At 39.7% G+C, this 18,636-nt stretch overlaps 1 protein-coding gene across 1 annotated transcript; it reads right to left on the reverse strand.

The window, feature by feature from the left end:
* Positions 1-200: 200 nt before the first annotated feature.
* drap1 (DR1-associated protein 1 (negative cofactor 2 alpha)) lies at positions 201-16,185 on the reverse strand. The gene is made up of 7 exons (XM_061961149.2): positions 15,952-16,185; positions 15,591-15,663; positions 12,987-13,080; positions 12,793-12,918; positions 12,636-12,726; positions 12,479-12,567; positions 201-923 (listed from the first exon to the last, which is right to left on the reverse strand). The coding sequence occupies exons 1-7, from the start codon at positions 15,991-15,993 to the stop codon at positions 758-760; spliced, it is 681 nt and encodes a 226-aa protein (XP_061817133.1). The 5' UTR covers positions 15,994-16,185; the 3' UTR covers positions 201-757.
* Between the last annotated feature and the right edge of the window lie 2,451 nt (positions 16,186-18,636).

Genomic DNA, 18,636 nt, shown 5'->3' on the forward strand with positions numbered 1-18,636 from the left:
TTGTTGCTCATGTAAGTAGCCTGCATGTCCTGAATGAGCTGAACATGTTGATGTTATAATGCTTTGAATAGGTTAAGAAATGAACAAAAAAGTAGTTTGGTGTTAAAAAAAGTAGTTTGGTGTTAAAAAAGAGGGTGTAATAAAAAGCAGTGGAGGAATTCTGTTTAATAACTAAGCACACCCCGATGGGCAAATAATAAACACATTGAAATAGGATTTTCTTTTATTTCACCCACACAAAATAAAAAGAACGATAAAAAGTTTACAATGCAGCTTCGACTGCATATTTGGAAACATACCATGTTCGCTTTCACATTAAAAATAATCTTAAAAAAGGGGAGCGAGGGCGGGGTCGGGGTCAAAACTACAACACAGAAGAAAAGGAGAAAGGAGGGTGGAAATAACGACTTTAAAAACAAACTTAGCACTGATGATGCGTTGGCTGAGCAGCATTTTATAATTTAAAAGCCTATTAAAATGAGAGCCAATGACAGTCGAGTATGTTATCATTACCTGCACCAAAGTGTCGAAAAGAAAATATAGAAAGCAACACAAACCACACCTATGCTGTCTGATAATTGGAACTAAACTTCTTAAAAATATTCTCCTCTAGAATTAAATAAAAGCTGTATTTAAAAAGAAAATACATGTAATGTACAACCAGTTTGTTTTTTTCCTGCAGTGGCCTCTTGATGAAGTCTTTTTCTCCAGTAAACTCAAATGGAGGAGCGGGGGGGCAGTTATGTGTCGAGGTTGGCTAAGAGTCATAGTCTTCATCGTCGTAGTCCTCACTTTTCGGCGGCGCAGAGGCGGGTGGGGGCGGAGCCGTGCTCACCATGGAGGGGTGTGGGGCGAAAGCCACTGGGCCGTGGGGCTGGGCAGGCGCCATGATGCCCATGTGCATGTGCTGGGGGTTGTTGGTGCTGTAGCGGGAGACATGTCGAGGTGGGATTGTTAAATAGCTGCAATGCCAGCGGTGTTCTCCAACTGAGTACAACTTGTGGTAAGCAAACTCCATTTTGCCCGAAAAACACCAAAATCTATTTTTTTCTGCATCTACAACAGGGGTGTCAAACATTTAATACCAAGAGCCGCATAAAGGAAAATCAAAGGATGAAAATGGGGTGGCATTTTTATATTTTACATTATGTAAACCAACCGGTATATATTAAAAGGGGAACTGCATTTTTTTTAATCTTATTTTGCCTATCATTTACAGTCCCTAAGAACCCATGTCTTTCCTTTTTTATGCATTCTAATTTGTAATATACAGCAAGTACGAGGTGGCTAACAATTAAGCTAATGGGAGTTGTCTATTTCTCCCAGAAAGCCGTTTAAAAATTGTCCAAAGATGGCCAACAACACTATTTATATCATACATTAGGGATATTGTTAATATATGTACTTTAGCGGTGCCGCGTTCCAAGAGAGGTAATTCACTAATGCAGCTATTGACGTACTGAGCTGCTGCATTGTCCCGGAGTTTACAAATCATGCCTCTCATTTGTATAGTGGAAGGTTGTGGCCTTAAGGAAGAAGTTGGTCAACTTTGACACTTAACTTAAGGGCAAGAAAGACACTCATTTGCACCCAACTTCTTTGTGTTTACCTGCTTGAGGATTATGATTCATTCTTCATCTAAACAGGAAGATATAAACATCCCATCACGTTTTCTTCTTTAGACATTGTACAGCAAGTAATTCTTTTATTACGTTGGTAGTTTGTATTTGTTTGTAAACACTTATTGCCTCTTGGGGCGGCGTGGCTCAATTGATAGAGCGGCCATGCCAGCAATTTGAGGGTACCAGGTTTGATTCCAGCTTCCACCATCCCAGTTACTGCCGTTGTGTCCTTGGGGAAGACACTTCACCCTCCTTGCTCCTAGTGCCACCCACACAGTTTAAATGTAGCTTAAAGATGTAAATAATGGGTTTCACTATGCAAAGCGCTTTTGAGTCTCTAGAGAAAAAACACTGTATAAATATAATTCCCTTAATTCTTAATACTTGCTTCACTAAAGATGGATCCAATTACTCATACTCCGTATAGTCAGGCTAAAAAATATAAGGTTCTGGATCATCATTTGTCCTAAACTAGTCTTTGTTGGCTCTCATGAAGTCTGCCATGATTAGTAGTGTTGTTGATGTTGAAGGAAATAGTGAACGCCGTGATGCGTCTGTGGAATTAGTTTAGTTTAGTTTTAGTTTATTATTTTTCTTCGGTCAGTGGTCAACAAAATACACAGTTTTACATAAACAAACAGTTGCACATACATAAATTGACAATGTTACAGACCGAAAGGGTTAAGGCTGAAGTTGATCACTTAATGGACCTAACCCTATAAACAATGTCAAATACAAGATGAGCTTCCTAAAAATATGAAATTTCCTTTACACAAGATAAACACTTTTCAATATGGATGTCCGATAATGGCTTTTTGCCGATATCCGATATTGTCCAACTCTTTAATTACCGATACCGATATCAACCGATACTGATATATACAGTCGTGGAATTAACACATTATTATGCCTAATTTGGACAACCAGGTATGGTGAAGATAAGGTCCTTTTTTTTTAAAATTAATCAAATAAAATAAGATAAATAAATGTAAAACATTTTATTGAATAAAAAAGAAAGTAAAACAATATAAAAACAGTTACATAGAAACTACCAATTAATGAAAATGGGTACAATTAACTGTTAAAGGTTAGTACTATTAGTGGACCAGCAGCACGCACAATCATGTGTGCTTACGGACTGTATCCCTTGCAGACTGTATTGATCTATATTGATATATAATGTAGGAACCAGAATATTAATAACAGAAAGAAACAACCCTTTTGTGTGAATGAGTGTAAATGGGGGAGGGAGGTTTTTTGGGTTGGTGCACTAATTGTAAGTGTATCTTGTGTTTTTTATGTTGATTTAATAAAATTTTTTAAAAAAACGATACCAATAATAAAAAAATTGATACCGATATTTTCCGATATTACATTTTAAAGCATTTATCGGCCGATAATATCGGCAGGCCGATTTTATCGGACATCTCTACTTTTCAATAATATACACAGTAAGGACATGTGAAATATCCCTGTACACGTGTTAGTTAAACCTTTGTACCAATAATATACTATATACAAACAATTATACTTCCATTATTATTTATATCCCACATTTAGTTTGTAATTAACATTGATGATAGTATTAACTACTGTGTTTATTCAAGAGTGATATATTTTCTAAGACATCGGTCTTAAAGTTTTTTTTAAATGTGTGAATGGAACATTTTAAGGAATCATCCAAGCTGTTCCACAGATGAACCCCACTGAGAGAAACATCTACTTTTTAAGTTTGTTCTTATGTTTGCTTTCTGAAAGACAGGTGAACTTCTGAGGTCATAGGTACTCTCCCCGGGTTTGAACCTCTCCTGTAGACACTGAGGCAGCATGTGGTTACGAGCTTTATAAGTCACAATATCAGTGTTGAGGTCAACAAGATCGTGCAGTTTTTTATTTATTTTTTTATTTAATAAACAGAGCATTGGTTTAGATCATAATAATCCACATAATTTACAATTCTAATGACTTTCTTTTGAAGTAAGAACATAGAGTTGATGTTTGATTTGTAATTGTTACCCCAGATTTCAACACAATTGAGATATGGGAGTATGAAAGAATTATATAACATGTTAAGAGCCTTTGATTTACAGAGTTTTTAATTTTATGTAACATAGCAATAATTTTTGCCATCTTTGCCATGAGTATATTTATGTGCAGTTTCCAATTAAATTTTTCATCTATATAGATTCCCCAAAATGTTGTTGAATACACCCTTTCTATCTCCATATGATCAATTAATGCGCCGGCTGTATGCTTAAAATGACCAAAATGCGTAAATACGTTACATAATACGCTATTATGAATGTGCCTGTTATTACATTACATATATACTCACAGCATGTATATAAAGCGTTGATGGAGGTTTGCGGATGTTTTAGAGCACTTTATAGGCAGAGAGAAAATGACGTCCATTGTTAGCAGACTCTTGCTAGCGTTTATTTATGAAATAGAATGCATAAAAAAGAAATATGTATGCTTGTCTTCAAAAAGTGCAGTTCCACTTTAAGAAATACTACAGTGCATCCGGAAAGTATTCATAGCGCTTCACTTTTCATTTTGTTATGTTCAAGCTTTTTCTCAAAATGGAATAAATTCATTTTTGTCCTTATAATTCTACACACCCATAATGACAATGTGAAAGTTGTTTTTAAAGATTTCGGCAAATTTATTACATATAAAAAAACTAATCACATGTACATAAGTACTCAGACTTTGCCATGAAGCACAAAAGTGAGCACAGGGGCATCCTGTTTAAACTGATCATCCTTGAGATGTTCCTAAAGCTTAATTGGAGTTCACCTGTGGTAAATTTTGTTGATTAGACATGATCAGTAGGACAACAACCCTTAGCACACAGCCAAGATATCAAAGGAATGGCTTCAGGACAACTCTGTAAATTAACTTAAGTGGCCAAGCCAGAGCCCAGATTTGAATCCGAAAATCTCTGGGTAGATCTGAAAATGGCTATTTACACTTCCCATCCAACCTGATGGAGCTTGAGAGGTGCTGCAAAGAGGAATGGGGGGGGAACTGCCCAAAGATACAGTAGGTGTGCCAAGCTTGTAGCATCTTATTCAAAAAGACTTGAGGCTGTAATTTCTGCCAAAGATGCATCAACAAAGTACTGGGTAAAGGCTGTAAATATTTATGTAATTATGATTTCTTCTTGTTTGTATTTTTTAATACATTCAAACAAAGCTCTAAAAAACGTGTTTACATTGTTATCATGGGATATTCTGTGTAGAATGTTGAGGGGAAAAATAATTTATTCCATTTTGGAATAAGGCCGTAACATAACACATGGAAAAACCTACACCATACAACACCAACATACACCCTTATGTTGTAGGTAAGTAAGAACTGTCTTCACATTACACGCTTTGCTTGTTTTTCCATTTTTCTAATTATAAAAAATACATGTGTTATTCTTCTTTTTAATACACTCTAACTAGTAAATAAATGTCAACAATAGAGTCAATGGGAGTCGCTCTATTCCACCTATAAAGCTCTCTTAAAAAACATAATCCAAACACCTCCATCATCATTTTATATACATGATGTCAGTATACAGGTAAAAGCCAGTAAATTAGAATATTTTGAAAAACTTGATTTATTTCAGTAATTGCATTCAAAAGGTGTAACTTGTACATTATATTTATTCATTGCACACAGACTGATGCATTCAAATGTTTATTTCATTTAATTTTGATGATTTGAAGTGGCAACAAATGAAAATCCAAAATTCCGTGTGTCACAAAATTAGAATATTACTTAAGGCTAATACAAAAAAGGGATTTTTAGAAATGTTGGCCAACTGAAAAGTATGAAAATGAAAAATATGAGCATGTACAATACTCAATACTTGGTTGGAGCTCCTTTTGCCTCAATTACTGCGTTAATGCGGCGTGGCATGGAGTCGATGAGTTTCTGGCACTGCTCAGGTGTTATGAGAGCCCAGGTTGCTCTGATAGTGGCCTTCAACTCTTCTGCGTTTTTGGGTCTGGCATTCTGCATCTTCCTTTTCACAATACCCCACAGATTTTCTATGGGGCTAAGGTCAGGGGAGTTGGCGGGCCAATTTAGAACAGAAATACCATGGTCCGTAAACCAGGCACGGGTAGATTCTGCGCTGTGTGCAGGCGCCAAGTCCTGTTGGAACTTGAAATCTCCATCTCCATAGAGCAGGTCAGCAGCAGGAAGCATTAAGTGCTCTAAAACTTGCTGGTAGACGGCTGCGTTGACCCTGGATCTCAGGAAACAGAGTGGACCGACACCAGCAGATGACATGGCACCCCAAACCATCACTGATGGTGGAAACTTTACACTAGACTTCAGGCAACGTGGATCCTGTGCCTCTCCTGTCTTCCTCCAGACTCTGGGACCTCGATTTCCAAAGGAAATGCAAAATTTGCATGGTTGGGTGATGGTTTGGGGTGCCATGTCATCTGCTGGTGTCGGTCCACTCTGTTTCCTGAGATCCAGGGTCAACGCAGCCGTCTACCAGCAAGTTTTAGAGCACTTCATGCTTCCTGCTGCTGACCTGCTCTATGGAGATGGAGATTTCAAGTTCCAACAGGACTTGGCGCCTGCACACAGCGCAAAATCTACCCGTGCCTGGTTTACGGACCATGGTATTTCTGTTCTAAATTGGCCCACCAACTCCCCTGACCTTAGCCCCATAGAAAATCTGTGGGGTATTGTGAAAAGGAAGATGCAGAATGCCAGACCCAAAAACGCAGAAGAGTTGAAGGCCACTATCAGAGCAACCTGGGCTCTCATAACACCTGAGCAGTGCCAGAAACTCATCGACTCCATGCCACGCCGCATTAACGCAGTAATTGAGGCAAAAGGAGCTCCAACCAAGTATTGAGTATTGTACATGCTCATATTTTTCATTTTCATACTTTTCAGTTGGCCAACATTTCTAAAAATCCCTTTTTTGTATTAGCCTTAAGTAATATTCTAATTTTGTGACACACGGAATTCTGGATTTTCATTTGTTGCCACTTCAAATCATCAAAATTAAATGAAATAAACATTTGAATGCATCAGTCTGTGTGCAATGAATAAATATAATGTACAAGTTACACCTTTTGAATGCAATTACTGAAATAAATCAAGTTTTTCAAAATATTCTAATTTACTGGCTTTTACCTGTATATGTAGTGTAGTAACAGGCACATTCATAATATTTACATATTTTGATCAATTTTAAGCATACAGCGGCATAATAATTTTACATATTGATTATAACATTCGCTTTTTCCTTCAACACTACTAATCATGACAGACTTTATGAGAGCCAGCGAAGACTACTTTGGGGCAAATGATGATCTAGATCCTTACATTTTTTAGCCTAAATATAAGGAGAATGAGCTACAAGTTTAGAAAAAGTGTGCTCAACGAATCTAGCTTCAGTGAAACAAGCATCATGGTGCTTGCATATTGCTTAAAAGGGGAACCGCACTTTTTTTGGATGTTTGCCTATTGTTCACAACCATTAAGAAAGACATGACAGATGTATTGTTTTTAATGCATTCTAATTCATAAATAAATGTAAATAAAATTCCCTTACAGTGAAGCCAATGGGAGCTCCTTTATTCCGCCCATAAAACCCAATTAAAAAAACATGCAAAAACCGCCAACAATACTCTATTTACATTTTGTGACTTGAATATTAACCAAGTATTAGTGATATTGTTATTATATAAGCGATAACACAGACAAAATATTTATAGCGGTGCCGTGATCACGAGCTTGTGTGCCAATGTTTACATGATTTGACTGATCAGCTGCTTGAACAAAATACGTAAATATTAAATTATTATAAATGTGCCAGTTAATATCAGGGCTGTAAAAAAAGATTAATTCATTTGTAACCATTCTTAATTGACTTAAAAAAAAATGTTTTTTTAAATTGAATTACAATTGTTTTTTTAAATAAAACTGTCCTGTCCAGCCACTCAGGCAAATCATATTGTTGATGTAGATGATCATATCTGCTGTACAGATATACAAACCATATGAGTTGGGAAATTGTGTTAGATGTAAATATAAACGGAATACAATGATTTGCAAATCATTTTCAACCCATATTCAGTTGAATATGCTACAAGGACAACATATTTGATGTTCAAACTGATAAAACTTTTTTTTTTTGCAAATAATCATTAACTTTAGAATTTGATGCCAGCAACACGTGACAAAGAAGTTGGGAAAGGTGGCAATAAATACTGATAAAGTTGAGGAATGCTCATCAAACACTTATTTGGAACATCTCACAGGTGAACAGGCAAATTGGGAACAGGTGGGTGCCATGATTGGGTATAAAAGTAGATTCCATGAAATGCTCAGTCATTCACAAACAAGGATGGGGCGAGGGTCACCACTTTGTCAACAAATGCGTGAGCAAATTGTTGAGCAGTTTAAGAAAAACCTTTGTCAACCAGCTATTGCAAGGAATTTAGGGATTTCACCATCTACGGTCCGTAATATCATCAAAGGGTTCAGAGAATCTGGAGAAATCACTGCACGTAAGCAGCTAAGCCCGTGACCTTCGATCCCTCAGGCTGTACTGCATCAACAAGCGACATCAGTGTGTAAAGGATATCACCACATGGGCTCAGGAACACTTCAGAAACCCACTGTCAGTAACTACAGTTGGTCGCTACATCTGTAAGTGCAAGTTAAAACTCTCCTATGCAAGGCGAAAACCGTTTATCAACAACACCCAAAAATGCCGTCGGCTTCGCTGGGCCTGAGCTCATCTAAGATGGACTGATACAAAGTGGAAAAGTGTTCTGTGGTCTGACGAGTCCACATTTCAAATTGTTTTTGGAAACTGTGGACGTCGTGTCCTCCGGACCAAAGAGGAAAAGAACCATCCGGATTGCTATAGGCGCAAAGTTGAAAAGCCAGCATCTGTGATGGTATGGGGGTGTATTAGTGCCCAAGACATGGGTAACTTACACATCTGTGAAGGCGCCATTAATGCTGAAAGGTACATACAGGTTTTGGAGCAACATATGTTCCCATCCAAGCAACGTTACCATAGACGCCCCTGCTTATTTCAGCAAGACAATGCCAAGCCATGTGTTACATCAACATGGCTTCATAGTAAAAGAGTGCGGGTACTAGAGTGGCATGCCTGTAGTCCAGACCTGTCTCCCATTGAAAATGTGTGCCGCATTATGAAGCCTAAAATACCACAACGGAGACCCCCGGACAGTTGAACAACTTAAGCTGTACATCAAGCAAGAATGGGAAAGAATTCCTCCTGAGAAGCTTAAAAAATGTGTCTCCTCAGTTCCCAAACGTTTACTGAGTGTTGTTAAAAGGAAAGGCCATGTAACACAGTGGTGAACATGCCCTTTCCCAACTACTTTGGCACGTGTTGCAGCCATGAAATTCTAAGTTAATTATTTGCAAAAAAAAAAATAAAGTTTATGAATTTGAACATCAAATATCTTGTCTTTGTAGTGCATTCAATTGAATATGGGTTGAAAAGGATTTGCAAATCATTGTATTCCGTTTATATTTACATCTAACACAATTTCCCAACTCATATGGAAACGGGGTTTGTACTTTAGAGAAGAGAAGTGTTGGATACTCTCTTGTTGTCCTTTTTGACTTTATTAAATGTTTGGAAATCACTTTATTAAACAAAACCAGTTTTATTTTAAGTAATATAGAAATTGATCAGAGATGTATATCTATTTTATCGAGGAATGTAGTTAATCATAGAACCGGCACACAATGTCATTAAAAAAGTATGGATTTTGAATTGAAAATGTTTGAATCAAGAATTGATTCTGAATCGAATCGTTACCACCTTGAATCGAATTGTGGCGTGGCCAAAGCTTCACAGCCCGAGTTACTGCATTACATATATATTTACATCATATAAATAAAACCCTAAAGGAGGTGTTTTGTTTTTAAGGGCGTTATAGGCAGAATGGAGCGACTTCCATAGGCTCCTTTGTAAGCGGATATTTGAAATGCATTGAAAAAAATACATCCATTGTCATGTCTTTCATAATGATTGTGAATGATAGGCAAAATTGCAAAAAAAAAGTGCAGTCCCCCTTTAACAGGAAATACAAAACCACCAACATAATAAAACTATCACTTACTGTACAATGTCTGCTCTTACTGGGATCCCGACTGATAGGATGTTTTAATATTCCTGTTTAGATGAAGAAGTATTCATATTTCAACTGAACGAAGGATTTAAAAAAAAAAGTTGCCACACACAAACTTCTTGTTGTGTCCTTCTCTCCATCTCAAGGTACAAAACGGATGTCACAGATGAGCAACTTCTCAGTTTACGGCTACAAACTTTTATTATCCAGGTGAGAGGCATGATTTATAACCTACAAATAATTTAGAAGCGATCATGATGCAGTAGCTCAATATGTCAATATGTCAGCAAGTGAAGCGAATTATATTTGTATAGCGCTTTTTCTCTAGTGACTCAAAACGCTTTACACAGTGAAACCCATCATCAACATTTTAAAGTTACATTTTAACCAGTGTGGGTGGAACTGGGAGTAGATAGGTAGAGTGTCTTGCCCAAGGACACAACGGCAGTGACTAGGATGGCGGAAGAAGAAATCAAACCTAGAACCCTCAAGCTCCTGGCATGGCCGCCTGACCAACCGAGACACACTGCTCAACACTGTAGCTGCACAAGCAAGCTTCCTCCCTGTGATCATAGGGTGGCTAAATATAGTTTGCCTGCGTTAACACTTATTATAACAATATTGCTAATACTTGGTTAATATTCAGGTCACAAGATGTAACTGGAGTATTGTTAGCGGTTTTTGGATGCATTTTTAGAGTGATTTAGCGGGAGAATGGATTACCCCCATTATCTGCATTGCTAGCAACCTAGAACGAGCAGATTATTACAAATGGCCACACTTCTAACGCCCCTCTTAATAGTGGCGTAGTCCATTGCTTCTTAAACTAGAGCACAAGCACCAGTGGTCAGAGCCGTGTATTGCTTGTACTCCAACACGTGACTTCTTCCCGGAAGTGAAAAAAGCTGTTGGTCAACCAAGCCAAGATGGCTGTTGAGCAGCAAGCAGCGCGCAAACTATATGAGTATGCAAGGGGCCTAGATCTTCCTGCAAAAAGCAGATACGAGCGAAAAACCCAATTTTGCAATGGAATAAATCCCTATACTTAATTAAAAAAAAGATTTGTCGAGTGATATTAAGGATTATCCGTTGGAGTTCCCAGACATATCAAACTATCTTGTGTTCCGACGTCATTCTACGCTACAAAACAGATGGAGGCCTAAAACTTTGTGTGTGGCTGGGTCAAGGAAAATGGTATCAAGACTCTCTCGTACAATTATGCATCATTTTTGCTCGGGCAAGGCTGCATTTTATGATTCAACTTTGTGTCTTGTGTCTATGTAAACAAACCTGCACCAGACAACTTGACATCCGTGACTGCATGTACATTTAACAAACTAACAATTATTGAATCATCACCATATTTGATTTGTCTTGTTATCATATGTACTCAAGACACATTTGTGTACAAAATAAACAAGAGGGGAGACGTAGAAGTACCTTTCCTGACAAAGTATTATTGACTCTTGACTTTCTGATTTCAGTTTGTTAAAAATTAAAATACAAATAATATCAAGATAATAATTTGATGGGAAATACTAAATGAGTAAAGTATATTAAAAATAGATCAAACAAACCTTTAATACAGCGATCACTGCAAACTTGTGCATTCTTCGACACTGCTCCTTTGTCCAGTGGCAAACACTCCACTGAGTGTTTGCCACTTTGTCGTCATCTTTCGTAAAATCCTGCAGTCTTCCGCCCTTCTTGATTACCTCTCGAGGAACTCTGAAGAAATGTATCTTTTTTGCGAGTTGAACGATTCATACAGCCGAAAACAACGCAAGCTTAGAGCTTTTTTTTCGAGAAAGGCTAAATGCCACCTAGTATCCATTGAGAACAGACGCTGCTTGACCACCACGTATACTTAACGATCCGGCCGTGACGTCATTAAAATCCAAGCAATAACGAGAGTATGGCCAGCTCGGTTTCAAAGTTGGTACCAAACATGGCACCCTGGAGTCACGCGATATGCTTTTTACCAATCATGTAGGAGATTGTCTGGCCATACTCTCTCTGATTGATCATAAGCCCCTCATGTGCCTACAGGGCGCCATGTTTGGTACCAACTTTGAGATGGGTTGGCCATACTCTCTCTATCCACGGCTCTGCCACTGGTGGTGCGCGGGCTCCATCTAGTGGTACTTTTATAAACTTACAAAATTAGATGAATTCAAATACACATTTCTTCAAACTTTCTTGATCCACAAGGGAAATTGTTTGATCGCAATCACTTTATTAGAAGAAAATATTAAAAAGAACAAATGCTTTTGTTGACATTGCATTTAAAGCAAATTGCATGCAGGGGTACCCAAAAAAGGTGGCACTTGCAAATGAGAAATATTTTTAGGTGGTACTTGGTAGTACTAGTATTGCTGTAGTCCAGGGGTGTCAAAACTTTTTCCACTGAGGGCCTACCTACAGAAAAATTTTATGTTTCGGGGGCTACTTCGATACAATTTGTACATTTATAATGCTAAAAACAAATCCAATGTAGGTCAGCATAATAGAGCTGAACAAAAAAGCTGAGCTATGTGTAACTGTGTCATCACTGGTAATATAACTAAAAAATAGCCAATTAATTTTATATTTAAAGATATGCCAACGGTCGATTAAAAAAAACAAGCTAAGGGCCAAAAATTGTTCCAATGTCACACTTTGGACACCACTGCTCCTGAACACTAGTTGAACTAGGAATGTGTTAGGAGTTCATACCTGTGGAACTTGGATGCAGCTTGCAGATTTGTGCTCGACTGAGAGCCGTCCTCTTCATCACCGTCTGTCTCGCTGTCCTCAGAGTCCTCCTTAAGGTTGAAAAATGTTTAGAAATTTGAAGAGATGGAGTGCCTATGGTGCAGAAAACGCTTCCCACCTCCTGCTCCGACTCGGTGCCGGACAGCTTCTTGTCCTTGCCCTTGGATCCCGATCCACCGTTTTTGTGACCAGACCCAGGCTTTCGACCACTGAGGGCAAAAAATGTGTGAAGTTGGAAACACGGATGGATGCCTTCAGACTGCTGGCATCAATACCGGCGTGAGACTTTGTCGCCCGCTGCCTCGGCGTGGTTTTCGTCCCCCTCTCCCTGCATGTCGGGCACAGTTGCCACCAGGTCTTTCAAGAAATCAAACTGCTGCTCCAGTTCGATGCACTGCTTCCTACCGACACACAGGGCATTGTGTTCTTGGTTAACTTAAAAGTGATTTCAAGAGTTGAAGGGGCTTACAAGTGAGACGTCGTCATCGTCTTTGCGTTCTTGGACTGGGTGACATGACAGGCCTTTGTCAGCAGTGACTCTAGGAAAAGCTCCAGGGCTCTCGCTGATGTCACATTAAAGGAAATCAAGTTTATGATCCAACACAGCTTTTAAGAGCCAAACATGACTGTATCACCACAATTTCCAATACTACAGAGCTGCTACTAAAGTCAAAATCAATTTGTTGTGAACGTTTTAAGTGTTTGTTTTAAAACTGGGAGTTAGCTTTCAATCTACAGGTTATAAGCACAGGGGCCCCAAGGCTGTGTAAGTTCCTCCTTCCTGTTTATTGCATATACCAACATTCTACGGAATCAGCAACCAAACAACTATATAATCAAATTTTCAGATGACACAGTCATCCTTAGTTTACTGACGAAGCCCAAACTATTGACAAAACTCAAACGATTAAAAAAGCCTAAACTATCCTCCAACATCGACTCATACAAACAAGAGGTAGAAGGGGTTGTGACGTGGTGTGAGGAGAAAAATCTGATTTTAAAATGTTAAAAAAACAAAGGAGATGGTTTTTGATCCCAAATCTGTGGGGGATCACAGCCTGATCATTATCCATGGGGAGAGAGTGGAGCAGGTGTCGTCCTATAAGTACTTGGGTATTTGTTTTGATTCCCAGTTAACTTGAGCCAACCAAGTTGACTCTGTTTGCTCCCGTATTAACCAGCGCCTTCACTTTCTCAGGAGGCTCAGGGTCTATGGTGTGGCAAGCAATTCCATGATGTTTTATAAGGCAAACATTGAATCTGTCATTCGCTATGGCATCTCCACATGGTTTGGAAATCTGTCTGTCGAACTCAAAACCCAACATTAAAACCTTATCAAAGAGGGCTGGTAAAATAATTGGCATGCAGCCCCCTGGTTCCCTTCAATAAATATTCGACAAGACTGTGAGGAAGCAGGGTTTTAAAATCCCCCGTGACCCACACCACATACTTCATAGTGAAATTGTGTTGATAGACAAATGGTAAACGGTACATAATTGCAACATACAAACTCAACAGGTATAGATTTCCCTTTGTCCCACCAGCATTCAAAGCACTTAACAGTAAAGTACTCTAATAACCGGGTGCAATATTAGGGAGTGCAATATTGGGATGGTGCAATACGGGAGGTGTGCAATACGCACTGTTGTCACTGTATTGAGGGTAGGGTTGTCCGGATCCGATATTTGGATCGGCCGCCGATATTTGCCAAAAAATGCGTATAGGCAAGGCATGCCGATCCAGATTTTTTTTAAATTCCGGTCCGTGTTTTCCAACGCACCGATTTAAATAATACATTCCACTTTTCTGCTGCTCCCTAATTTCCCTTCCGCATTTTCCAGCACACCTTCAACACATTTACTGGTCTGTGTCCTAACCGTCCTAATCGGAAGCGGATGCCGGTTCATGGTTCCGAAAGGCGAGCGGAAGTTACCTGTAAAAATGTCAGCTGTGTGGGATTATTTTACCCTACAAAACGAAAAAGATGAAGAGGTGGAGTGCAAAACATGCCACAATAAAGTCAAGCATGGTGGTAAAGTTGTAAGAAATGTTAATACAACAAATCTGATCAAGCATTAGCGAAATACCACCGTAAAGAATATGAAGAATTTCTAAAGAAAACGGACGAAAAGAAAAAGAAAGATCCTACCCAACTAACTCTGACAGAAACGTTCGCGAAGCGTGACATACTGCCACTGAACAGTGCTAAAGCCCAGGGGATAACTAGAGTCATTGCCGAGGAAATAATTCTGGATGATGAGCTGTTATCTCTCGTGAGTAAAGTGGGCTTTCGACGCACCATCCATCACATCTCCCCATTATGCTCGGACTGCAGTCGGGGGGGGGCAAACATTTGAAGGGAGTGTGTAGATAGTTTTTTTTTTTAAGTTTACACTTGTTCAAGAGCAAGTATTGATGCTGATGCTATAGACATGTTATCCCACTCAGTTTGTTTGTGTGTTTTGCTTTTTTTAATGTTTACAGCATTATTTGCACTTCATACTGTTCACTTTTTTACTGTTCACTGATGCCATTTCTGTTTGTCATGTATAATTTTGTCTATTTTGTGTTTATCCTTGAATAAACAGGTCAGTTTCTTGTTACCAACCATTGTGTATTATTCAGACTCACCTAATTCAGCTGGCTAGTTGTTATCAAGAGTACTAAAATCCTTTTCAACATGAATCTGACAACTAAGTAGGCTAAAAAACTTTAAACTTTAATACATGCTCGGATAGGCCAGTATCGGATCGGAAGTGCAAAAACAACATCGGTATCGAATCGGAAGTGCAAAAACCTGGATCGGGACATCCCTAATTGAGGGATTAACTGTATGTATGTATTAAACGTTGTGTCATGATGTCCTAGACAAATTTATCATCGGAGACAATAAAGCTAGTTATTTTTACATTATTATTAATCACCCCGAAAGGGACAAGCGGTAGAAAATGGATGGATGGACGGCACTCTATGGGTTTTTTGCATTACACAAGCATGCAAAGTTTCTTTGAAACTGAAGACAACACTGGAGAAAGCAAAAAAAAAAAGTGAAGCTCTTTGACAAAAAGGATACAAATAATAACAGGTACTGCTGCAGCCACTTTGCCAATTTCTTCGTCTGTTTGCATAATCTTCTTAATTCTTGCCTGTAAAGAAAAAACATGAGCGTGAAGGTAACGTTCGCGTTAGCGAGTCGTGCTAAAAACAAAGCTAACCGCCTGTATAGCATCGTTATCGATTCCAAGCCCCTTTTAGCATGTTTTTGCAAGGCGCGAGTGTAACTAAATCCAGTGCTAAATGATACAATAACGCCTGCAGTTACGCCCGACTAAAGAATAATATCGTAAACAACGGACGTAAACTCCTAAAGTTAGCATAAACACAGTTTAGCCGCTGTTAGCTGGGACGCCGGCTCGGCAAAGTTCATCACTTACCGGAGGGAACCTGGCGTTATATTTCTTCTTTTTACTCGGCATAGTTAAACAGCCCGGGTGGTGAACAGAAAATAAAAGTAAACACCAACGCCGGGTTATTAATACTTAGGCATATGGGGGGAATCCTCCTGCCGAGTTGGGCAAGCGACCGGCTAGCTAGCTAGCTAGTTAGCACGTCGTCACTCGGCTGTGTAGCTAGGCTGCGTTGATGGTTTCCCGCAGAGTCCTAACGCCCGTCCGATTAGCGCACACGCGCTGCTTTAATGTGTATTTCATGTATGGGGTTTGCTTTAAAAAACTGACGTCTTAAATGCTATATTTGCTCTTTCCCTACAAAGCGACATATTGTTCGAGAAATTACCACCATTTAGATTGCGTGCATTTTTTATTAGAGTGCGCCACTGTAGATATGTTTAAAGTAATGAGTTAAAAAAATGCACAATGCATTTAAAGTACACAATCTAGAAAAAGGAGCAAGAGGCAAACAAAAGTTAAAACTCAAACGTCAGATCAAAAGTTAAAGACGATCACCTTAAAATCTCCCTTGTGGAGGGTGAGGGGGGGCACAGGTCCGGTGGCCATGGATAAAGTGCTGGCTGTCCAGAGTCGGGACCCAGGGTGGACTGCTCGCCTGTGCATCGGTTGGGGACATCTCTGCGCTGCTGACCTGTCTCCGCTCGGGATGGTCTCCTGCTGGCCCCACTATGGACTGGACTCTCACTATTATGTTGGATCCACTATGGACTGGACTTTCACAATATTATGCTTGACCCACTCCACGTCCATTGCACCGGTCTCCCTAGAAGGGGGGGGGGGGGGGGTTTACCCACATCTGCGGTCCTCTCCAAGGTTTCTCATTGTCATCCCACTGGGTTGAGTTTTTCCTTGCCCTGATGTGTGATCTGAACCGAGGATGTCGTTGTGGCTTGTGCAGCTCTTTGAGACACTTGTGATTTAGGGCTATACAAATAAACATTGATTGATTGATTGATTGATTGATTGATTAAAAGGTTTGAAATATGGTTTTGTGTATTTTACTGCCAGAGAATATCTGACAGATAGAATAAATCTAGCTAGAATAGTTTTTTTTCAAGTGACCAGTGTGTTGAACAGATTCAAATGTACATTTCAATTTTTGAATTGTTGCATTTGAAGTGTTTTAGTTGACCACTTGCATGCAGTGAATGTACAAAACCCAAAACCAGTGAAGTTGGCACATTGTGTGAACTGTAAATAAAAACAGAATACAACGATGAGGTGGCGACTTGTCCAGGGTGTATCCCGCCTTCCGCCCAAATGCAGCTGAGATAGGCTCCAGCACCCCCCGCCACCCCAAAAGGGACAAGCGGTAGAAATGGATGGATGGGACAATGATTTGCAAATCCTTTTCAACCTATATTCAATTGAATAGACTACAAAGACAAGATACTTAATGTTCCCACAGGAAAACTTTGGGTTTTTTGGCAAATATTAGCTCATTTGGAATTTGATGCCTGCAACATATTTCAAAAAAGCTGCCACAGGTGTATAAAATCAAGCACTTAGGCATGGAGACTGTTTCTACAAACATTTGTGAAAGAATGGACCACTCTCAGGAGCTCAGTGATTTCCAGCGTGGAACTGTCATAGGATGCCACCTGTGCAACAACAGTACGCAGAGAGCTTCATGGAATAGGTTTCCGTGGCCGAGCAGCGGCATCCAAGCCATACATCACCAAGTCCAATGCAAAGCGTCGGATGCAGTGGTGTAAAGCACGTCGCCACTGGACTCTAGAGCAGTAGAGAATTCTACGCCGGCTACTCTGAATTCTACACCGGCTACATCCAGCGGCCTGTGAAGTAGCGGAGCCTAGCACCAGCGAGGACCGTCGACGGAGGAGACGTAAGCGGTGTGATCGGAAGCAGAAGCGGGGATGCCGAGCGGGGCTAACAACAAAGCTAAAAGCTAATCCTCACAGAACACCACTTCAAATCTCCGCTCCCTGGAGAACAAACTGGACTACCTTAAGCTGGATTTATATGCAAGACACGAGATGAGAGACGGCTGCGCCATATTTATCACAGAAACGTGGCTGAAACCATCCATTCCGGACGAGGCAGTTAGCATCGAGGGGCTAACTATGTTTCGGTCGGACAGGAGCAGAACTCTCACTGGTAAATTCCGAGGCGGTGGTGTTTGTATATATATCAACAACAACTGGTGCAATAATGGGAAGATAGTCTCATGTCACTGCTCTCCCGATGTAGAACTATTAACTATAAAATGTAGGCCATTTTATTTACCCCGGGAATTCAGTGCTATGATCGTTACAGCAGTGTACATTCCTCCCAGTGCTAACAGCAAAGAAGCTTTGAATGCTTTGTACTGCTCCATCAATGAACTGAAATCTACACATCCAGAGGGAGTTTTCATCGTGGCAGGGGATTTTAATCAAGCTAACATGAAAACTGTGTTCCTCCATTTCCATCAATATGTGAATTTTGCCACCAAGGGTGGAAGCAAGCTGGACTTGGTGTTCAGCAATATTAAACATGCGTATAAAGCTGCACCACGCCCCCACCTCGGCTCCCCAGACCATCTATCTGTGATGCTAATTCCTGCATACAAGCCCCTGCTGATCAGGAAGCAATCTACAGTGAAGCAGGTGAGGACCTGGCCAGAGGGAGCAATGGAAGCATTACAAG

This window comes from Nerophis lumbriciformis, linkage group LG05, assembly GCF_033978685.3.
Source record: "Nerophis lumbriciformis linkage group LG05, RoL_Nlum_v2.1, whole genome shotgun sequence".
In the NCBI taxonomy this organism is placed as follows: Eukaryota; Metazoa; Chordata; class Actinopteri; order Syngnathiformes; family Syngnathidae; genus Nerophis; species Nerophis lumbriciformis.